Source organism: Lycorma delicatula, chromosome 5 (assembly GCF_047948215.1).
Source record: "Lycorma delicatula isolate Av1 chromosome 5, ASM4794821v1, whole genome shotgun sequence".
In the NCBI taxonomy this organism is placed as follows: Eukaryota; Metazoa; Arthropoda; class Insecta; order Hemiptera; family Fulgoridae; genus Lycorma; species Lycorma delicatula.
The window spans coordinates 75,332,205-75,353,673 of record NC_134459.1 but is presented as its reverse complement, the minus strand read 5'-3'; the positions used below and the strand labels follow the sequence as shown (position 1 = coordinate 75,353,673).

Below are 21,469 nucleotides of genomic sequence, written 5' to 3'. Positions count from 1 at the left end.
ATTAAAGTACAATGATTCATAAAATTCAAAATAACGTAGCATGCTTTATTCATGATTCAAAATAAAGTACATGCTACAAAAATTGTCATTCATTGATTTTAATTGTCATTCATCTCATCCTCTGAAGTAATACATAATGGTGGTCCCAGAGGTTAAAAATAAGAAAAAAAGTGCAATGATTGTGACAATATTTATATAGGTAAAACCACTAGATCTTTTAAAACTAGATTTGATGAACATTTTAGATATTATAAAAGTAGAAAATTGGGCTCCTCCAATGTTTCTGATCATCTTATTAATAATACACATTCAATATCTGATAATCATACTAATTTAGAAGTACCGGAAATTAAGCAATACAATATTAGTACAAATAATAGGGATTTTGACATTTTAGAAAGGTTTTATATATATATAAATATAAAAGTAAATTTAATTTGACAACCTACATGCATAGTATGAGGATGACACAATCATAAAACCTGCTGTAGATAGCAGCATTCTTAAGACATTGATAATTCATAATATTCTACTCTGTACAGTCACGTAACTTTGGCTAGCTGCTAGTCCACATAGATTTCTATTTTGTTTAAATTATTTATTTTATTTTGTTTTTTTTATTGATTTTAGTTTTAACTTTTAATTTTAGAAAATGACTTCATATATATGTATATGCAATATTTAATTTTAAATTAAAAAATTTTAGTTTTATTTCTGTTTTGATTTTAATTTGTAAAAGGATTTTTTAACAATGTTTAAGTATAGTATCATAGGATGCTTTTTAATTTCAATTGTAATATGTAATTTGATATGAATAATTTGAAAAAAAATTACATGGAACAACTGATGATGCGAATAACTCACAAAAGTGCTCTTGCATGAAGTATGGAATAAGATAGGTATCATATTATTTTATTTATTAATTCTGTACTTAGGTTGTTTGGATTAATATAATTTGTATAGTGCAGAGGAATATGATTCTCGATAGGATCGACTTTAGAAAAATAATATACATACATATACTTTTTTTTTGTTGAAAATTCAAATAATTCACTAACATATTAACCAATGTGCTAATACAATTTAATATAAAATGAAATATAAACCATCAAAACACGGTAAATGTATAACTTCCAGTACTGGACAGTAGAGTTTATGTATTTGTCTATAATAAATTTAAAAATTCTCAAAAAAGAAAACAATTTCAACAAATTAACAAAATATAAATAAATATGTTTTTAATGCAAATATATAATAACTGAAGATGTAGAATCTGTGAAAATCAATTCTTGGAATTAACATAGTAAGTTTAACTGATCTATTATCTGTGATTTGGTTGTTTATATCTCATTTCATTTTAAATATATATAAAACATATGTAAAAAATTATCCTTTTGTTTATAAATAGTAAACAGTTTCAATATTTACTCTAATAATTTATGTAGTCTTCTTTAATATTGTTGTACTTAGTAAAAAATAAGGCATTCATCTTGGCACATTAGTTACATCATTGACTGAGATAATTCTGTGACTTCCTTTTTTTTTACCAAAGACAGCACTTCATGTTGTCATGTATTTTTTGTCACATAGTAGTTAATACCACTTTTAAAAAAAAATTGAAAGCTAGAAAGTAAATAAAAATAAAATTAATTTAGCACTGATTTCATTACTGACTATTGTTCAGTGTGTATGTGTAGGGTTTATTAACTTATCATTATGTCAAATTACTGTGGTAGTAACAAATAAGTTACACAGCAGTAGCAGCTGTAGTAGTAGTAGTAGTAGTAGTAGTAGTAGTAGTAGTAATATTATAGAATAGCTAGTCTATACTTTACACATACATGTATTATAGGATATAAGTATGGAATAAATTTATGAGTCTATTATTACACATAGTAATCTGTTTATGAACATATATATATATAAATATATTTCTTTTAATAAATCTCATATAACTAGAATTACTATTGCTGATCGTATTTCTTTCTTTTATTATTGATGATGTATATTTTATTTATTTAAAGATAAAATAATATAAACTTCTTCAGATATATTTAAATTGATAACTTCTGTCATAAAATTAATACTTAAATTAAATTTATCCACATTACATCCATTAAATTATAAGAAGATATTTATCAGCACATTATCTGTTAATAGTTACAGGTTGTCTTTACTAATTACATTTTTTGTTTCAGATATGCAAAAATTTCCATTACGGATGAAAGATAATGATCTTCTGGTAACTGAACTGTATAGAGATCCATCACATGATCCTATTACTGCTATTTCTGTCTATCTCACACCTAAAACAAGTTGGTAATCTTTTGTAAAATATATTTAAAAAAGTGTGTGTGTGTGTGTGTTTTCATGCTCATGTGTTTGTGTGTCTATGTGTGTACATGTACTCACTCATAAGGATTTAGAAAAGTGAATTAGAATGTTCACATTAAGTGAGAGAGCCTTTCATTAAAAATCATTGTTTAGTTCCGATTAAAATTAGTAAATTAAATTTAACATATTTTAACATTTTATGTTTTTCTGTAAGTTTAAAATACTAATGCTCTTCAAAAGTAGGACTGACTGTTCTCGCTTAAAATTTACATTAATGTTCTTTAAGTACACAAATGGGAAAATAATTTTTAGGCTTTGATGTAAACCATTCCATTAACATTGTATCACCTCCCAATTATCCACAATAATAACCAGGAAGAAGATCATGGATAATCCTAAATCAGCATGTGGTTGATCCTAAAATAATATTTGAGTAATATGTGTTAAAATAACCTTATACTGCTGTTATAGAGTATAGTATACATGCACTTTTATGTTAAGGTATAACGGTAATTAATAAAATAAAATATAGTACACTACACTATTATGTAGTTAGTAAAAGTAATATCCAGAAGTTTATTCAAAATATATATTATCATGTAACAAATTTTCACTATTACTAATACTGAACGTGAAGTAGCTAAATACTTACAGATTAAACGTAAAAAATTAATAAATTGTGCATTTTACTCTTTCAGAGTTTTTTCCTTAATTAAGATACGATTAATTATTGTTTTGTTGTCGACCGAAAACACTTTCTTTTAATTAAACTTTGTAGTTTGCGTAGCACAATAATATCACACAATGAACTATCATCCTACCATATATATCCATAACGAAATATAGTATACATTTATTTAGTAAATGAATGAAGGAATAAAACCTATAACAGAACAATGAAAAAGCTTTTTAACTTTAAAAACTTTTAAATTTCTAGCTTCTTTATAAGTTTTAAATTTTTTTTAATTTGAGAGCCATTACGGTTAAACCGCTTGTAGATAATTGGGTCTCCAGTGTACTTAGGTAGAAATTATGTTTTAATGGGTAATGGGTAATTTTTTATGACTATCTGGTCCTGAATTTGAAGCCAAACATATTTAAGTTCTGCTGTTTATCACAGATAAAAAAATCAATATATTTGAGTAATGAGTAGTTTAGTTAAGTTATAATACGTACTAAAGTCTTGTCTCTTATCTTACAGATTCAAATTCCCGATCATATTAAGAGATTTTGAGATCAGAAGTTTTTAAATAATATTATTGTATTGTAATCCTTATTTTAAACACACAAAGTATTTGGCAAATCTCCTTTGTTTCTTAGCAGTAGCTTATGTAAAATATCGGCCCCCGAGCACGAGTCGAGCTGAGCATCTTTACTTTCTAACAGACAGACGTAGTTCTATCAAACCGCATTAATAGAAGGGAACAGAATTATTAATATTTAGAATGTTAATATCTCGATGGTTGTCAGGTTCTTCAGTATTTTAACAAATTATAAGTAATTAATAATCTTGTTAATTAGTCTATTAATTTGCTTGTTGAGAAGTTTAGAGGATTAAAGTTTAAGTTAAAATATACTATAAAATCTGGACTGTAATGTGCATCAAATAAGCAGAGGTAATAGATACAGTATAATAAAAAAAAATCTGTCTTCTCAGCTCAGTGAATATAAGATAGAATTTAGCTTGTGCTGGGGTGATATTGCAATGAAAATATACACTTACAAAACAATGTTTTGACTTATTTTCTTTCTTAAATAATTTTTTCTTTTTTTAATTCAATACATAAGAGACTCAAAGTGAGTATGAAAAATATTTAAATCAGTACTTTATATTATTCCCTCTAATATTTATAATCTATTTATTATTGTTAAAAAAGTATATCATGTCTCTTTGCTTCATTTGTTGAAATGTTATATACTCTTATTTATTTATTTTTTTTTTTTTTGTAAAATAAGTTTTCTAACAATTTTCCTTTAATATCATTGTATTATTACTTTCCTATAAGGGTTTTTATTTATTTTTTTTTTGAAATTTTCCCGTTTTGCTAATCTGATTGAAAAATTACTGTTATGTAGCATTTTCTATTTGTGTAGTTAAGTGCGTAATTGATTTAACTGATTTTTTTTCTTTATTCCACTAAGTTAATGAAAATATTTAACAATCTGGATTAATTGTAATGGTTTTATTGTTTGTGAAAAAATTTTAATTCCTAGTTTTTGTTCTGTGATTTGAATTTTTTGTCGACTATTTTAAATAGATGATATTGCATAAAGTAATTTAGTTGATTCCTCATCATTTCTTCTATTTATTTGTAATATTATTAGAAGATTGTATAACTTTATTTGTATATTGTAAAATATAGTCTCCTTTTTTATTTAAAAACTAATAAGTGTATATCAGAAAAACCTGATTAGTATATTAGCCGTTTTGAAATAAATGTAAGATTTCTTGAAGAAGTGTCACAAAATGATGCTTAGTTAGTAGTTTAGATCAATTACAACTAATTAATAACAATTAACAGTGTTCCAGTTTCTTAAACATTTTTCAAGTAGCAGTTTTACATTTTGTTAAAAATGTTTATGTATTACATACTATTCCAAAATTAGTTTAATGGATGCTTTAATATGTTGATTGGAAGATTAAGTTTGTAAAAGTCGATCCAGAAACGGATCTATTTTTGTATTTTTTGAGCTCATATTCTTTCTATTACTGCAATTTATATCTTCATAAAATAAAAATATTTTAGACGTATACATCTAAAATTAAGCAGCGAGTCTATCATGTGTTGTACAGTTATATAAACATTTAATAAACTTCCAAGAGTTAACTTTCATGATTATCCTGCATTGTCAGTTTGTGATTAATATTATAATTATATGAAAATGATTAATTAAATATATAAATACAAATTTTAAGTGAAGAAGCATAAAATCAGCATGAATTATGTTGTTGCCAGTTGCTAATTAATGCATTAGCTATTTATCAGATTTCAATTCAGAAGATCAAAAAGGATACTATTTCAGACAAGAAGATTACTTGTTTGATAGTCTATTTTCAAGATTTTCCAGCATCATCATCTTACAAGAAACATTTTTAATTCGTTTATTTTTCAGGCATTGTCATAAGTTAATTGTGTTGTAGATGTTTCTACTGACACAACCACATCATTTTACAGTCTTTAAACCAAAATATTAGATTTCAAACAAAAGATTCTGGGAAACTGGAATTTTTCTATTAAATAATATTTTTCTGTATATACTTTTTCTATTTGCACATTGAATATTTTTTCTAGTTGCACATTTCTTAATATGATGTTTAAATTTTTAAGTTTACCAATTTTTTACCCATTTGCTCATTTTTGGAAGTTTTTTTCACTGCTGAGTGAATTTCACAATAATTGTAGGAAATTCTGATTTTTGTGTAAGTAGTTTGTGAACATTATCAATATTATCAGATATAATATTAACAGGTTGATTACCATGGCCAAAATGTATGGAATCGCCAGAACCACTGTGGGAGAGAAACGTATTGCTCAAGTATCTTTGCCAAATTTGTCACTGACAGATGGATTAATATCTCATTGCAGCTTTGTCTTTGAAGACTGAGAGATCGATTTGTAGCACACTATTCATGACTTTTTCATGTGATATATTATAAATAACATCCGCAAATTTCAAAAATGTCCTTAATGTGTTAGCAATGTTTTTAGTTTTAGATTTACAGGCTGATGAAAAAAAACCATTTACATCTCCTAGCAATAATACTTTGTTATTAATTTTGTTTGCTGGCCATATATATATTATATTTTTAATTTCTTAAGTTGGTAACATAGGATCTTTTTTTCTCATTCTCAACATTAAAAAATAGCCAAAATAATTGGATATTGTGAATTTTTTGATGTTGGTGTTTTTTAATCTGTTAGTGTATGTGAACTGTTGTTTAAATTTTTTTAATAGTGTGTAAGTTGCTGGCCTCTGTGGCGCGAGTGGTAGCGTCTTGGCCTTTCACCCGGAGGTCCTGAGTTCGATCCTGGTCAGGCACAGCATTTTTCACACATGTTACAAAACATTCATCTCATCCTCTGCAGAAAAAATCCTTAACTGCAGACCCAGAGGTTAAAAACCTATATGCAAGGATTTATTGTCTGTTCCAGGATTTGATTAGTTAGTTTAAGATTTTTTAATTACAAATATTTCTTGTTGTTTGATTCAATTTTAAATTCTTAATTACGGATGATAACAATATAATAAATATATTAGATCACAATTAAGTGAAAGTTAAAGCCTGTTTGGGGATGATAGTGATTACAACCCAACTTAGGACTTAGAATATTTTTTACGATGATGTTGACACAAGTATGGTTGTGCCTAATGATATTGTAGCAAATAGCCCTCAGCCAGCCCCAAATCTAAATAGCTTTTGGGCTCCAGTAGATGAAAATTTTGAATTAAATGAAATTTTTTTAATTCTAACAATGAGGTTTGGCATTAATCCTAACATACGAGGTCTGTTCAGAAAGTAAATGACATTTTTAATTACACACCAACCAATATTCATGTCAGTGATGTGTGGTTGGCAGCATTGTGTTCCGCATTACCTTCTCTGTAACCACTTGCTCTTAGATTGTTGATATCATTTAGTTTTCATGTTGTTATTTGAATGCAATGTGTTTAAGTGTTAATTGCAGTTTTTGTAATGTGCGATTTTGGGGAGCAATGCTACAACGTAAAATTTTGCATGAAACTGGGGAAAACTTTTACAGAAACTTTTCAACTTTTGAAACAAGCTTACAGAGATGATACTCTGGGTCATACGCAATGTTATAAAAGGTTTTCACAATTTAAAAGTGGTCATCAGTCAATTGAAGATGACCCTCGACCAGGAAGGCCCATTTCAACTCATGACACCCTTGTTCAGAAAATCAACAATCTGGTGCATGCAAATCACCGATTGACTGTCAGAGATTTTACAGAAGGGGCTAACATCTCAATTGGATCATTTTGTGATATTTTGACTGAAAAATTGAACATGCATCGAGTCGCAGCAAAGTTTGTTCTTCGTTTGATGACAGAAGAGCAGAAAGAACATCAAGTGGACATTTTTCAACAACTTCTTGAAGACAATGATGATGAAACATTCATGTAAAGGAATATAACAGGAGATGAAAGCTGGGTTTACGGCTGTGACATTGATACAAAAATTCAGTCATTAAAAAATTGCACATTAGAAAAATTGCTACTTACACTTAACACGTTGCACTCAAATAACAATAACATGAAAACTAATCAAGATCAACAATCCAAGAACTGGTTACAGAAGAGATTATGCAGAACATAATGCTACCAACTGCTCGTCATTAAATATCTCGAAAAAAATCATTTTGCTGAACAGCAGAAAGCTTTAGAAAGTGTAATACCTTCAGATGTTCAAATAAATAAATGGGTCAAGACAGACAGGACTGAAATATTTAAAATGGTTAGGCATAATTATATATATATATATATATATATATATATATGGGGTTAAGCCCCCCCCCCCCCACTTCCCACGATTTCTCATTACTGGCAAAATAATTCTCTCTATTGTATTTCTAAAATTATAAGCAGAAATAGATTTGAAATAAATTCTATACTTATAAAGTTGTTTTAATTTGAGAATTCTCTTTAATGATGTAATGTGTTAATTTTGCTACAGTTCTTTCACCGAACATAAATAGAAAAATTAAAGAAATACTAAATTTATAAATTTTGAGGAATAATTAATTTAATGAATTACCAACAGTGATTAAAAATGACTTGTATATGTTGCATAATGGAAAGTAGAAGGGTGAAATTAAATAAGATAATTATCATTTCATACATTTATTCTGAACAATGAACGGCATGGATGAAGTCCTATGCAAGAACTACTGCATGGAAATAAACAAGAACAAAACGAAAGTAATGAAATATAGTAGAAATAATGAATATTGACCACTGAATGTGAAAATAGGAGGAAAAAAGATTATGGAGGTAGAAGAATTTTGTTATTTGGGAAGTAGAATTACAAAAGATGGAGTGATATAAAATGCTGAATAGCACAGGTGAAATAAGCCCTTCAGTCAGAAATATAATTTCTGATTTCAGATTATATATAACGTGAACTGAACCCAACATTCTCAAATGATAGAAATCACAAATAAAATTGTTTGTCTTATGAGACTGCATATTTATTTATTAGATTTCCTTCATATACACCTGCTAGGTAAAACTAAGATGGTGTGTAGACGCAAACAAAAAATGAAAGAAACTCTTTTATTACTCGATGTAGATTATTCATGGTAACAGGTATGGATTTAACTGAAAGGTGGTTTATTCTTACAAGCAGTATTAAAACCCATTAGTTGTTACTGAACATCATTTATTGTTTGTCTCACAACAGAGCATCGTGACCACACACATAGGTGTATGTTATACCTGTGTTTATATGGTAGGATATTACATTTTTTTAATTGTACTGTATGTGAAAATAACCATGATTTCTATGCAATAATAAGTCACTAAATGAATAATTTTAAAATTATCAGAAAAACCATTTGATTGCTGTTAAAAGTTTGTTTTAGATTTATAAAATCCTTGGTACGTAAAAACAAGTTTTACGTTTTATAATTTGGAATACTCTGTATGTATATATATATATATTATATATTTGAAATTCACAATTTTTGTTAAATCTCACTATGTTTATTTGCAGTGAAAAAAAGATACTTGCCCATGCATTGTTTCCAGAATATGTGAAATGATTGTCAACTCCTTCTGAGCTGTACATTATGTGTGATTGATATAACGCTTTATGGCTGTACATTTTTAAATTAATACTTACCAAAATGATAGATCTTTGTATTATTTGTATTTTGTGATTGATGTACAAGGTAGATCATGTTCTGTGTTTTAAGATATTACAGTGACTTTAGGGACTAAATCAACAATGAGAAACTTAGTCTACTTAGTGTTCTCAAATGACTAGTTTTGTTAAACAATTTTTTTTTCTAATTTTTAAACAAATAATAATGCAGAAAAATTAAATTTTTGCAGTATTTTTGGTATTTTAAGTAGTGTTGTACCTTACAAATCAGTTATAGAAATGTAAGTTGATAATTCACATGGGAACTAGCTTATATTAATTTTTCATGTTTATTTCTATATGTTTAGGTTTTTATTCATATTAAAAGTTTTATTTAAATAGTTTTTGAGAAAAAAATACCACCTAGAGTTTAAAGTCAAAGAAAATTTATTTAATCATTTTGCCTATGATTGGGGGATGTTCTTATGACTGAATAATAAAATATTTATTATTATTTTTATTTGTTTGCAATAATAATTTTAAATAATAATAAAAAATAATGTTTAAAATAAATATATTTATTTATTTTTACTTATCTGTAGTGTTAAAGTTCTGAAAAAATATCTTAAATTTCATTAGATCCAGTTTGTCACAAGCTTGTTGCATAAACAATACTGTTAAGTTATTCAAAGAGGAATTTTTTGGAATGACTCATGTTGAAATTACTGAGAAGAACATTTTGTAAAATGTTTCCTGCTAATTCTAGGAAATTTTGTGAATTTAATTTTGGACATTTAAGGAATGTTAATTACAGACATTAGGCAAAAATCTAAATATATTTTTTGTTAATTTTTGGAAAAGTAGATAAGTGTAATTGACTTTAATTTTGTCAGTTTGACCTGTGATAGATTAGACAGAATGTTGGGAGATTTTTACACAATTTTTTCCTATGTTTTAGAGAGAGCTTTTGTATAAGTAATTAACACTTCTACTTTATTCGATTTCTTATTTAAACCGTATTTTCATTAATATACATCTAACTGTTATTGTAAATATTGTTTTACATTATTAAAAAAACAACTAAATGATTTATTAATATCAACTGTAGTGTAATTAATTTAATTAATTACATATTAATTATTATTTTGATTGTTGTAACAGGTTTATGTGGAAACTGGATTGAGATTGCATATGGAACTAGCTCTGGAACAGTACGAGTTATTGTACAGCATCCTGAAACAGTTGGTCATGGACCTCAGTTATTTCAAACATTTACAGTGCACCAGAGTCCTGTTACTAAGGTATGTTTTTAGCATAAAAAAAATTAGTAATTGTTTCATTGTATATTATCTGAATTTCAGATTAAAATGCTGATCAGGCTGGGCATTTTTTCACATGCTACAAATTTTTATACCGCTTTCTTCTGTATGTTGGCTTTGTTAGGCTATAAAAATGGAAAAAACTGGTATTAAAAGATAAAAGACCTACATTGTGTTACCATTTGTTATTTTCTTTATGTTTAGGTATTAAAACATCAAACATTTTTAGCATTTTTCAAAATTTTTTATATTTTAATTCCTAAACTCTGTGCCTTCCTACTTTCAAGTGTCAGAAAATATCCATTCAGTTTTGCAGTTGCTGCTAGGATGTCTTAAGATTACAAAAGGATGTATCATTTCCCTTTTATATTTTTTAAAAAAAGTCTTTTTATTTAATTAATTTTTACTATAATTTGTTCATAAGCAAAATTTCATGTGTATATAAAAGTTGAAAGAGGTATATAAGTTGAACAAATAAATTAATTAGTGATATGCATTTGTATTTAATGAAGTTAAAGAATTTTCTTCCTGCATTGCAATAAAATATGTTTTTGTTAATTATTGAACGCAGATTGGCGTGTAAGAAAAAAATCCAGAAGCACTTAACAAAAGTTGATTGCCTCCTAGTATCTGTTACCTCACCAACGTTTTGTTATATCTAAACTAATTTTTATTTATGTTCAGGTAGCTGTCATATTTTTTATCTCTTTCTCTCCTATGAATGGTTACATTTAGCTTTAAGGTTCTCAAATCGCTAAGAATTTTGGGATCCTGGTTAAGTTTGTAAAATACATCCCTTACAACATGACAATTCTGAAGTTTTTTTTTGGAGTGACATCCTGGAAATTAAAGTAGGATTTGAAATAAGAATAAAATGTCAACAGCTGAAGTCAGTTTTACAAAGTGGTTCCCATAGATTACCAAAGTTAAAGAATAATTGGTTTAGTTTCATTGCATGCAGTTGGCATAATGTAGTGGCCAATAATGGTAGCAGTTGCTACTTAAAAGAAATAGTTGAATTAAAATAGCAATGACTTTCTAAGTAATAAAAAATTTCACTGAAATTAATTAATTCTTGCATATCTTAACATCATTTGCAGGTTATGTTATCAGAAAAATTTTTAGTATCAGTTTGTTGTGAATACAATCATGTCCGGACATGGAGTGTTACCAGGTTTCGTGGTATGATATCAACTCAACCAGGATCAACTCCAGTTGCCTCCTTTAAGATTCTTTCTTTAGAAGAAGTTGAGCCTTATGTTAGTTACGCGGCTGGAAATGACTGTGGTAAATATAATTCATTTTTAAAGTTATGCTATTTCTATTTTATAAAAACGGTGTATAGTAAAGATTAATTAAAATAGTATTTAGTAAAATTATTTATTTAAATAGTATACAGCTGTATATTATTTAAGTAGTATTTAACTTCAAGTATAATTGAGATTTCAGATCTCTTTAATGTAGGTTCGTATATTTTTATTAAATGTGTTCACTTTAAATTTTATTATATCTCAGCAAATGTTTTGTTAAAAATTAGGGATTTTTACATGTTTTTAATGAGCATCTGTTCAATTACTATTTTTTGTACATTAAACTTGAATAGTGCTAATGTATAATAAAATGCTTCATAAATCCCTAGCCCTTCCCTTAATATTCTGAATCACTTTACCTTATCAATTACCAGATTGGTAATTAATAATGTAACTTCAACTCTGCAAAAGAGTTGAAGTTACAATTTTACAGTGGAAAATTTGTGATTTCATGAAGTGCAAGAATTAAACCAAATAACATATATGTTCTAAGTAATTCAGTAAATAATAAAATAGAGCATGCTTTCTTTTTTGAGTCTCTTTTCTCTGTAATATTATCAGTATGAAGATGTTACAACAATTTTTTTTTTAATATATGACACATTATTTTAGTTTCTGACAGCTGTAAGATAATTAATGAAGCCAGTTTCTTGTGTTTCAGTATTATTGTTTGTGTGATTTAGATCAATCTCTATGGGCTGTTATGGCAGTGAGAGTAAATTATTTAAATAACTATTGTAGTTTTTTAGCATATATATTGCATAGTATACAAATCAGCAATCATAATTTTTGATTATGTTTGATGTCTGCTAGTTATACCAATATTACTTAAATGTAATTTTATTCAATTTTCTCTTAAATAATCAAGTAATTAAGTCCCATATTATTTGTATTTAATAAGAATTTAGTGTTATAATAAGTATTTAGATTTTAGGTATTTTTATGTTTTTACTTCCAGTTAAGTAAATCAATTAATTACTGTTTTAAAAGCGTCAGTTTTCATTGCATGGAGATTTCATTTCTTTTTTTACATCAGTTTTGAATGCCTGAATGAATGAATGAATATATGTAATAAAAAAATCTTAGCTAATGAAGTTTGTGTAGATAAAGAGTAAGATTTATACAAGAATAAATTATTTCAAATATATAATAAGATGTACTGACAATTGAGAGGTTGAGAGGTTTGCAGAACACTTGATTTCCAAATTTCCGTTTCTTTTTATATGTTTAATTACTCTTTATTTTTCTTCATAAATATTAAGCTTTTGTGTATGTGGTTGTTTTCAAAAACATTTAGGATGCATTGTTTTATTTTTTTGTTATTTACACATTTTAAGGTTTTATATTGAAAATAGACATTTTTAACAAATGTCCTTTTATGTCTTTAAACAAGTCTTTTACATTAAAAAAAAAAAAATACATACATAATACACATAGCTATCAAATAGAAAAAACTGTGTTCATCTTTTTCTACAAATATAGTAAAGTGTATAGATACTTGAAACACTGAAACTAGAATTTAAAGAAACAGACTATTTACTGTATAAAACAAATTACTTTTGTTAGTTAATAACAGTTTATGATATCAATAATCTGAACCACATTTAGTATGGTCATCATACTATATCTTTTAATTAGTATGTTTGTTCACCATTTACTGCTATCAGTTTTTCAGCAGGATTCTTCCTCTTAAGTTTTTTTTATGCACCGTTTCAGATTTTCTTAACTTATTTATCTGTAAAATATGAATTCAGAAGATGGTTTTCTTTTAATTTGTCATTACAGAATAGATAAATAATGAATGTTATAATAATTTTTTAGTATGACAGCAAAATGCTTAAATTTCAGTTGTTTCTGGAAAGAATCGTATTACAAAAAGCAAATGGTGAATAATTATTATTATTGTGGATATGTATAAGTATTAAAAAATAAATAAAAATAGATAAATAATTAAAAACACTGAATATATAGTCTCATTTGTTATATCTACTATCTGCTAGGTACCATAATTGCAATATTTATTGACATTGAAGTATAAAATTACCTTCCTAAGCTATTTTCAAGAACAATTATCTCATATCAGGTTCAGGCAACTAATACTGAACTAATACTGAGCAAATACTGATAAAAACTAATACTGAGCAACTAATACTGAACTGAGAAGGCATAAACTGCAGTTATTTGAATGTTGTATTTAATGCTGCTATTATTGCTTGTGTATATTATTCGGTTTGTGAAATTTATTGTGTCGTATTATTCTCATTATGCCACATAAACATATTGTTGAAATATGTTTGTTTTGGGTCAGCTGTTTAAGGATTCCCGTTGCTAAAGTAGATTTTTGTTTATAGATTATCATTTGGAGTAGTTATTTTTTCTAAAGTTTCCATCATGCATAGTTTAATATAATGTCATAAGGAAGTCTATGGGTCATTCTATAGTGAAAATCATGAAAATCAGTGTGAGCTGCAGAGTTTATCTCCTGTGTAGTTCAGTTCCTTCAATCTGCTGAAAGCTATCACATGAAGGATCACACCTACCTCTACTTTGGACCTCATCAACCAATTTTCTGAATAGTTTTTTCTAAAAAATTGTAGTTTTTTTTTCAAAATATTACACAAACATTTATTTTAACTGTATGTTTCTTTTGGTCTTTGAATGTCTAATGTACTTTGAATATAGCTAAGCTTTTTCATTCTTTGTGGTTTTGTATATGGTAGTGTTTTCAAGAAAACATTAACCTTGATTGGCAATCTCTCCTTGTACTCTTTTCTGTTTTAAAACAAAGTATTTATAGAATTATTAAATTTAGCATATGGACCATTAATCCAGGTACTAAATTTAGACATATTCTAAAAAGATAAAGGACATTAATATAACATCATTTGCACCTAAATCTTATTTTACTGTTTAGCCCCTGACTTTTATGCTTTTTTATTAATAAACCTTCTTATTCTTATTAATTTTTTTTGTATGCTTTTAATGTATTACCACATTAAAATTAAACTTTATTCAAGGTATCTATACCCCTAAGTAATGAATAAAATTGTTGACAGAAATTATTGTTTAATTTGTAAGCATAACACATTTAGTTCACAAACATTTAAATTAATTTGTGGATCTGCAGGCTGTTTGTTGTTTCATCTCCATCATTTCTATATTTGAACCTCAGACTCGTGTTACATAAAGCTTTAGGTACTGTTAAAAAGAAGCTACATTAAAAATTTATTGTTTTAAAGTTAATAAATTTAAAATGACAGTATAGTTGCTACTTTATTAGCATCTTAATGCAAAATAGTTATAATTTTTAATAATTTAATAGTACAATGTGTATATTACAAATTAATATACCCATACATGTGGTAATGGACGGTGATAAAAGGGGTATTTTATTGTTCGTTTTTTATATGTAATTTTAAATATATTTAAAAGAGGTTCCATTGCTTCTTAATATTTTTCATTTTTATAATTTGAATTCAGTGCTGTAATTTAGGTTCATCTATCTTATTATTACATGTTTTTGTGTATTTATATTACCTTACTAAGCAGAATTATGTTAAAAATTGGAACCCCTTGCAGGACCTTTTGGAGAACAAGATGATGAACAAGTATTTGTACAGAAAGTTGTGCCTGAGACACCAGAACTGTTTGTAAGACTAGCATCTAACGGAAAAAGGTAAATAAAATCTTGGGCTCCTCCCATAGTATTTAAGTTTTTTATAGAGTAGAAATGTATTCAATTTAATTAAAGTTATTCCTGGTTTGTGCTTATAATTGAAGAATTGTTCGATTATTCCTTTTTTAATTAAGTGATAATTGTACTGTTGTTATTTGCAATTATATCTCATTAAGTGTTACAAAAATATTTTTCAGCAGTTGTATTTATAGTCCTTTTTATATAGAGTAAATAATACTCTTTATGAATAATTTTTTATCATCTGTTGTTTAAAATATACTTTTTTAATTAGTTTTTTATACCAATTTCTATTTGTTGGTTTGTGTATTAGTTTAAAATATATCTTGTTCAATATTTTAAACTTTTAAGCTAAACTAAGATAAATATTATTACTCAACATTAAAATTTTTCTAGCTTTAAAAAACTTGCTTGGATTTTGTCAAATTTTGAAACTGGCATCTAGTGTTAATTAATTTCATGTTTCAACAACCAGTTTCATACTTTTTAAATTGATATAAGTGCTTTTTATTTTTGAAGTTTTTTTTTTTATTAGGATTGATCTTTTTTTATTAGCTGCTGTATTATAGATTTTTTAGTGATACCTTATTAAAAAAAATCCATGTTTCTAATTTGTATTTGATTTTTATTTTTTCTTGTTACCATAATTATTCTTTATGTAACTTTAACCATATCACTAACAGTACTTAGCTCACTAACTGACAAGGTGTTTTTGATAAATTTTGAAATTTACATTTCTGGTTTATGTGCTCACATAGTGAGCACATTCACCATCAGTAAATATATTTTTTTTTAACAACACTGGTGAATACTGGTGGCTGAATTCGATACTAATGAACTATGTGAGTCTAAACTTTATGTGCTATTAATTGAAACCTCAACTAAATCTGTAAGTTATCTAAATAAATTTTATATGATTTTAAAGTTGTGAAGTCCTTTTTGAATGATCTTGTATTATAACTTCAATTAACCGTTTAACAATCTGACTAAAAAGGAGTAACATCCTTCTTTATTAAATTTTTAATTTAAAAGAAAAAAATTAATATATTTGATGAACATTGCGAAAGCACTAATGTGAAAGAATTTTTTTAAAAATACGCAGGAAGTGGTATTTTATTTTATTTATTACTGATAACAATTATTATAATATGCTAGGATGCTAAACTACAAATGCAGTTAAATTGGTTCTATTAGCACTTCATTTATTCTATGTAGCTTTGTTAAGTAGTAATGAAGATCTATTTGCAAGAATTTATTCAATAATTAATTAAATACTGTTTGCTGAAGATCTGTTTAATTTTTGTTGTTCTAAAAAGAAATATAAATACAAGAAAATAATATTGGGAAGAGTTTTCAGATTCTGAAAATAATCTTGATTTGTATTAGTATCCATGTTTATTTTCTACAAATAAAATCACCTCAAGTTCTCTGTGAGAAATAAAGGCGTGTGACATGCACCAATACTAAACTTTACGTTTTTATTAATTAATCATAAAAGAGGTTTCTGTTTATGTAAAGAAATATGAATATTCTATCAAGAGATTTTTTAATGAAATTACAATTGTATATATGATTTTAGACTTTAATCTCTTAAGTTAAGACTATTGTCTGAGGTTGCTTTAATTGTCTGTATATATTTATAGTTATAAATACTTTTATGAAAATTTGCATATAAATATGAATTTTTTTTATAAATGTACATTAAATAATGTGTTGCATTGGTATAAGAAAATAATTCAGGTTTGACAATTTGTAGGGTGTGTGTAATACGAGCAGTTGATGGGACTACTATAACATCTTTCTGTGTTCATGAATGTGAAGGCTCAAGTAGAATGGGTTCACGTCCTCGTAGGTTTATATTTACTGGTCATAGCAATGGCGCATTACAAATGTGGGATTTAACAACAGCATTAGATCTTGTTAAAAAAGGAGAAATATGTAAGTATATTAATTTTTTTTTTATCATTTTTATTTGTATATTTACCAATGCAATTTATTTTCTTCTAAGAAATATTCTTCTGATGTGAAGTTATGTATCCATGTTGATAAGTACTCTCTAAATTTATAAATGTGGTAAAATCGTAAATATTTTTTTCCTTAAGTTAATGTTTTATATAATGCTTGTTTTTATTTATGAGGGTCACTCAATAATACAAGCCTGCGATGGTTGTGTTTTTTAGTATTTGATTATTATTTCTTATGTAATTTTTAGCGCCGAATGTGAAACCTTCATTTTTTCCATCACGTCAGGATTTTTCGCAAATTTCAAAAATTGTAAAAAGGTAAAAATTTGTGAAAACAATAAAGTAGATATAAGACTTTTTTTTAAAAACAAATTAATGTAATATATTCACTTTTTTGCCTTATACTATATATTCTTATTGCTAAACAGTTGAGTTGTCCGAAGAGGAGGGTGGGTGGTTCATTGACCCCGTGATTTGTAATGAAAATTGCCACAAGATAAGCCAAATTTCTATTGTAGTGCATTTTTAAATTAATTTATTTTTATTTATTTAATTAATTTTTATGAGGTACGTCATGCCTTTGGAAACAGCTCTCCCTCTTCACCCACCCTTAATGACAAGTGTGTAAAATACTTACAATTTTATTCTATGTGTCAAAGTTTCTTTGGACAGCTTATACTCTGCTTTGCAATTTTCCTTCTTTGTTCTGTACAGGGTTAATTTTGTTGTAATATCCAGTAATAATCTGCCGTCATTGTAGTAGTCCATTTTTCTTGATACCTCCTTTCATTTCTTTCATGTTTTGATGAAATCTTTCATCCATCTCTTTGCTAATGGCACTAGTTCACATGTGAATTTAGAAAGTGTACCTTGAAGCTCATGGAATAGCCTAAATTTTTGTGCTTCTGCAGCATGTTCTCAACGACTGATTTGAAGTTCAGATCCTTCTTATTGTCTAGAAACTTGGTTTCCCAGGCTTCTTTTCTGCAACTTCCATTTGTTTTTCAAAATTACCATTTTTGAGAAGTTTTCTGATGTCAGGACCATTAAAGACACCCTCTTTTAGTTTGACGATTGATAAACTGGAAATTTATCATAGATCTATTTAAAACATTTTCTTTTGGTGAGGCTTTCACAAATTGCTTCATCAAGTCTAACTTGATATCCAGAGATGGAAGGAGAACTTTATTCGCAGCTATGAGAGCTTTTCAGAGCATATTTTTGGTTCCAGGTTCTTATCAAGCTCTTTTTGGCCAATCTTTCCTTATAATTCCAATAATAATCTTTCCAATAATTTTCTCTGTCTCTGCTATCCTATTCACACAAAAAAAGGAAACTTTGTATATACTTCTTGCTGATGTAGGAGTATCTATATTATTTTGAGATTGCCGCTCGTAATCCACTTATGATTGTCATATTTAATTGTATAGAGAACGAATTCCTGATTATTGTAACTTTCTTTTAAGTGGACAGAATGTCTGACTGGTATTAATGAGTACATATTCCCACTGTGAAGAAGGACAACTTTGAGGCTTCTTTGGACGAATCTATGAGCAGTCTCTAATTGGTACTTATGTACAGAATGTTAAATCAAGTCAAAAGTCCATGTTCTTCAGTGCAGAAGATTAATTCTCCTTCTGAAAAATATGGAAAAAAATCCTTTTCTCTGTATCTGAACCAGGAAAATGAAGTGCCAGCTGCTAGCAGGGTTTTCTCTTTAAGCCTTGAACCAAACAATTGTGAATTTTCTTTGGTCAGATGTAAGTCTCTAACCTAATCATTTAGTTCAGACTATGAATAAAGCTCTGGTGCACAGCTATCTCCAGGTTCTTACCCTTCGATGTTATCTTCATTTAAATCACTTTTGGAACCGTTTATTTCAGGTAAATTTTCTGGTGGAATTGGCACTGGTATATCTGGACCATGAGGAACCGGGTGTAAAGCAGATGGCATATTTGGATAGATGATTCTTTATTTATTCAAATTGAAACTGTGAACACCAGTTGAACAAAAATAACAATCATTGGTGTGATTTCGTAGCTCTCACCACACCAATGGAACTCCAAATCTGTATGCCTCTTGTTCACCCCTTGACCACTGTCTAAGTCTTTCAACACATGTGTAGCAAACATAGCGGGGTGCCCAAGTTTTGTTTTGATCTCCTATTTTCACTCTGAAATATGTGAGGTGCACTTGTCGAATGAAACTTGTTATATTTCTTTTTTTACCTTTCCACCATTAACTTACCACAACTATAACAAAAAAATCTGCAGAATTTTTGCAGCCTCTTGAAGCCATTTTGAAAACAGAAAGTTTGCTTTATGGCTGGAAAATATATTTTCTGCCGAAAAAATGCATTTGATCATGGACGATGGAAAAAAACTTGATTTATACACATTTAAACAGCACTGATAGTAGCTGCACAGTGCATGAGTAGTGTGGATAGTTGCCAGTGAGCATGTTATATCTTGTTAAGTCTTGTCACAACCTGTCGGTCAAACTGTCGACACCATGCATTCACTGACCTAAACTGATTCACTGATGGTGAGAGAGCCAACTCTCTCACAATCTTGTCATTTTCAAACCCAAACCCCAACCCCCATCTACCCTCCTTTGAGGTAAGTTCTGGTCTCTTTCAAAAATTTACATCTGCAGGCAGACTATTTATTGATTTAGGGTCCTGCCAACTAAAAGAGTACGTACGTAGATGTCCAAAGATGTTTCAAGTGTTGCAGATATGATCACAGGGCTAAATTTTGTAAGTTTGCCTTGGCGTGTGCCCATTGTGGCAAGGAGGGCCGCAAACGTGATGATTGTTCGCATAGGTCTGAGGCAACAGCCTGTGCTAACTGTAAGAGGTTGCATAAGAATCATGAGTACCCAGATGTTAGTAAGGAGTGTGGCTGTTATGTAAGGGTCATTGCGCTGTATTTTAATTCCTTAGATGTTAGGTTTGGTCAACTAAATGCCCAGGGTGCTTATGTAGTCCAGGCTGAGCAGGTGAGATTGTAGAGAGAGGGAGCCTCAATGTTGTCCTTCAGCAGCACCCATATGTAATTAGGGGTGATCTGCCAGGCTTTCGCAGCTGGAAAAAGTTTTGTATAGAGAATACCTGTATGTCTGCTATTCTGTGCAGGAAGTCGCTTGATAGTATTTTCATACGGCAGATTTCTGTTGTCTATCATGTTGTCATCAGACCTGCCATTCACGGACAGAACCTTACACTTGCTAATTCATATTTTCAATACAGGGATCCCACTGATGAACACCTAGCGAGATGGGATAGGACCCTACATATTGTGGGCAATGGTCCAGTCCTTATTGGTGCCGATGTTAATGTAAAGTCGCTTTTCTGGATCACTGATTTTTTTTTTCATTGTTCAGCACAATTTTGAGATCTTTAATGTTGGAAACCAGTTGGCCACTTACATCGCCCGATGGGCCTGTTCAGGTACAATATTGACATCATCATTGGTAGGGACACCCTTAGCAGGGTTCTTGTCTGGGCTGTGGTCGACGATCATTGGTTGATACTATTTGAAATAGTGGATGAGCTGCCGATGGCCATGAGGATCCTGTTTACTAGGGGTGCTTCGTGCATGGGAAGGCAGACTGGCCGAAATTCTTCTCTTTGTTGGAATCCAGACTGGAGATTTTTTCTTGAGATTTTGACGGCCTGTCATTAGATGTCCTGGCAGAAAATATCCCTTCTGTGGTGGTGGGAGTGGCTGAAGCCACCATTCCTAGAGGCACTGGCCGGGAATGTACATCTGGTTGGTGGTCTCGGAATCTGACAGCAATGAAGCAGTTTGTGAACTGACTCTGAAGGGCTGTGCATAGAGAGGGTGATCCCGATCGGCATGTGGCCCTAACTGAAGATTACTGCTGAGCAAGGACTAGGTACTTTCATAGCATTAGGTCCTCCAAGCATAATTCCTTCGTTCAGGATCAAGGGAACAGAGACCCTTGGAGTATTGTGTATAAAATCCTTAGACATAAGTGCAGGAAAGATGTCCTGTCAGTTT

The 21,469-nt window shown here is 28.6% G+C and overlaps 1 protein-coding gene across 1 annotated transcript in view; it reads left to right on the top strand.

Annotated features, from left to right (window-relative positions):
- The window catches only part of LOC142325083 (BTB/POZ domain-containing protein KCTD3), a 60,591-nt gene that overhangs the window by 30,225 nt on the left and 8,897 nt on the right, over nt 1–21,469 (top strand). Inside the window, exons 7-11 of the mRNA XM_075366407.1 lie at nt 2,199–2,315; nt 10,319–10,458; nt 11,577–11,763; nt 15,366–15,462; nt 17,237–17,418. Coding sequence (XP_075222522.1) covers nt 2,199–2,315; nt 10,319–10,458; nt 11,577–11,763; nt 15,366–15,462; nt 17,237–17,418 — 723 coding nt within the window. The remainder of the gene's footprint in view (nt 1–2,198; nt 2,316–10,318; nt 10,459–11,576; nt 11,764–15,365; nt 15,463–17,236; nt 17,419–21,469) is intronic.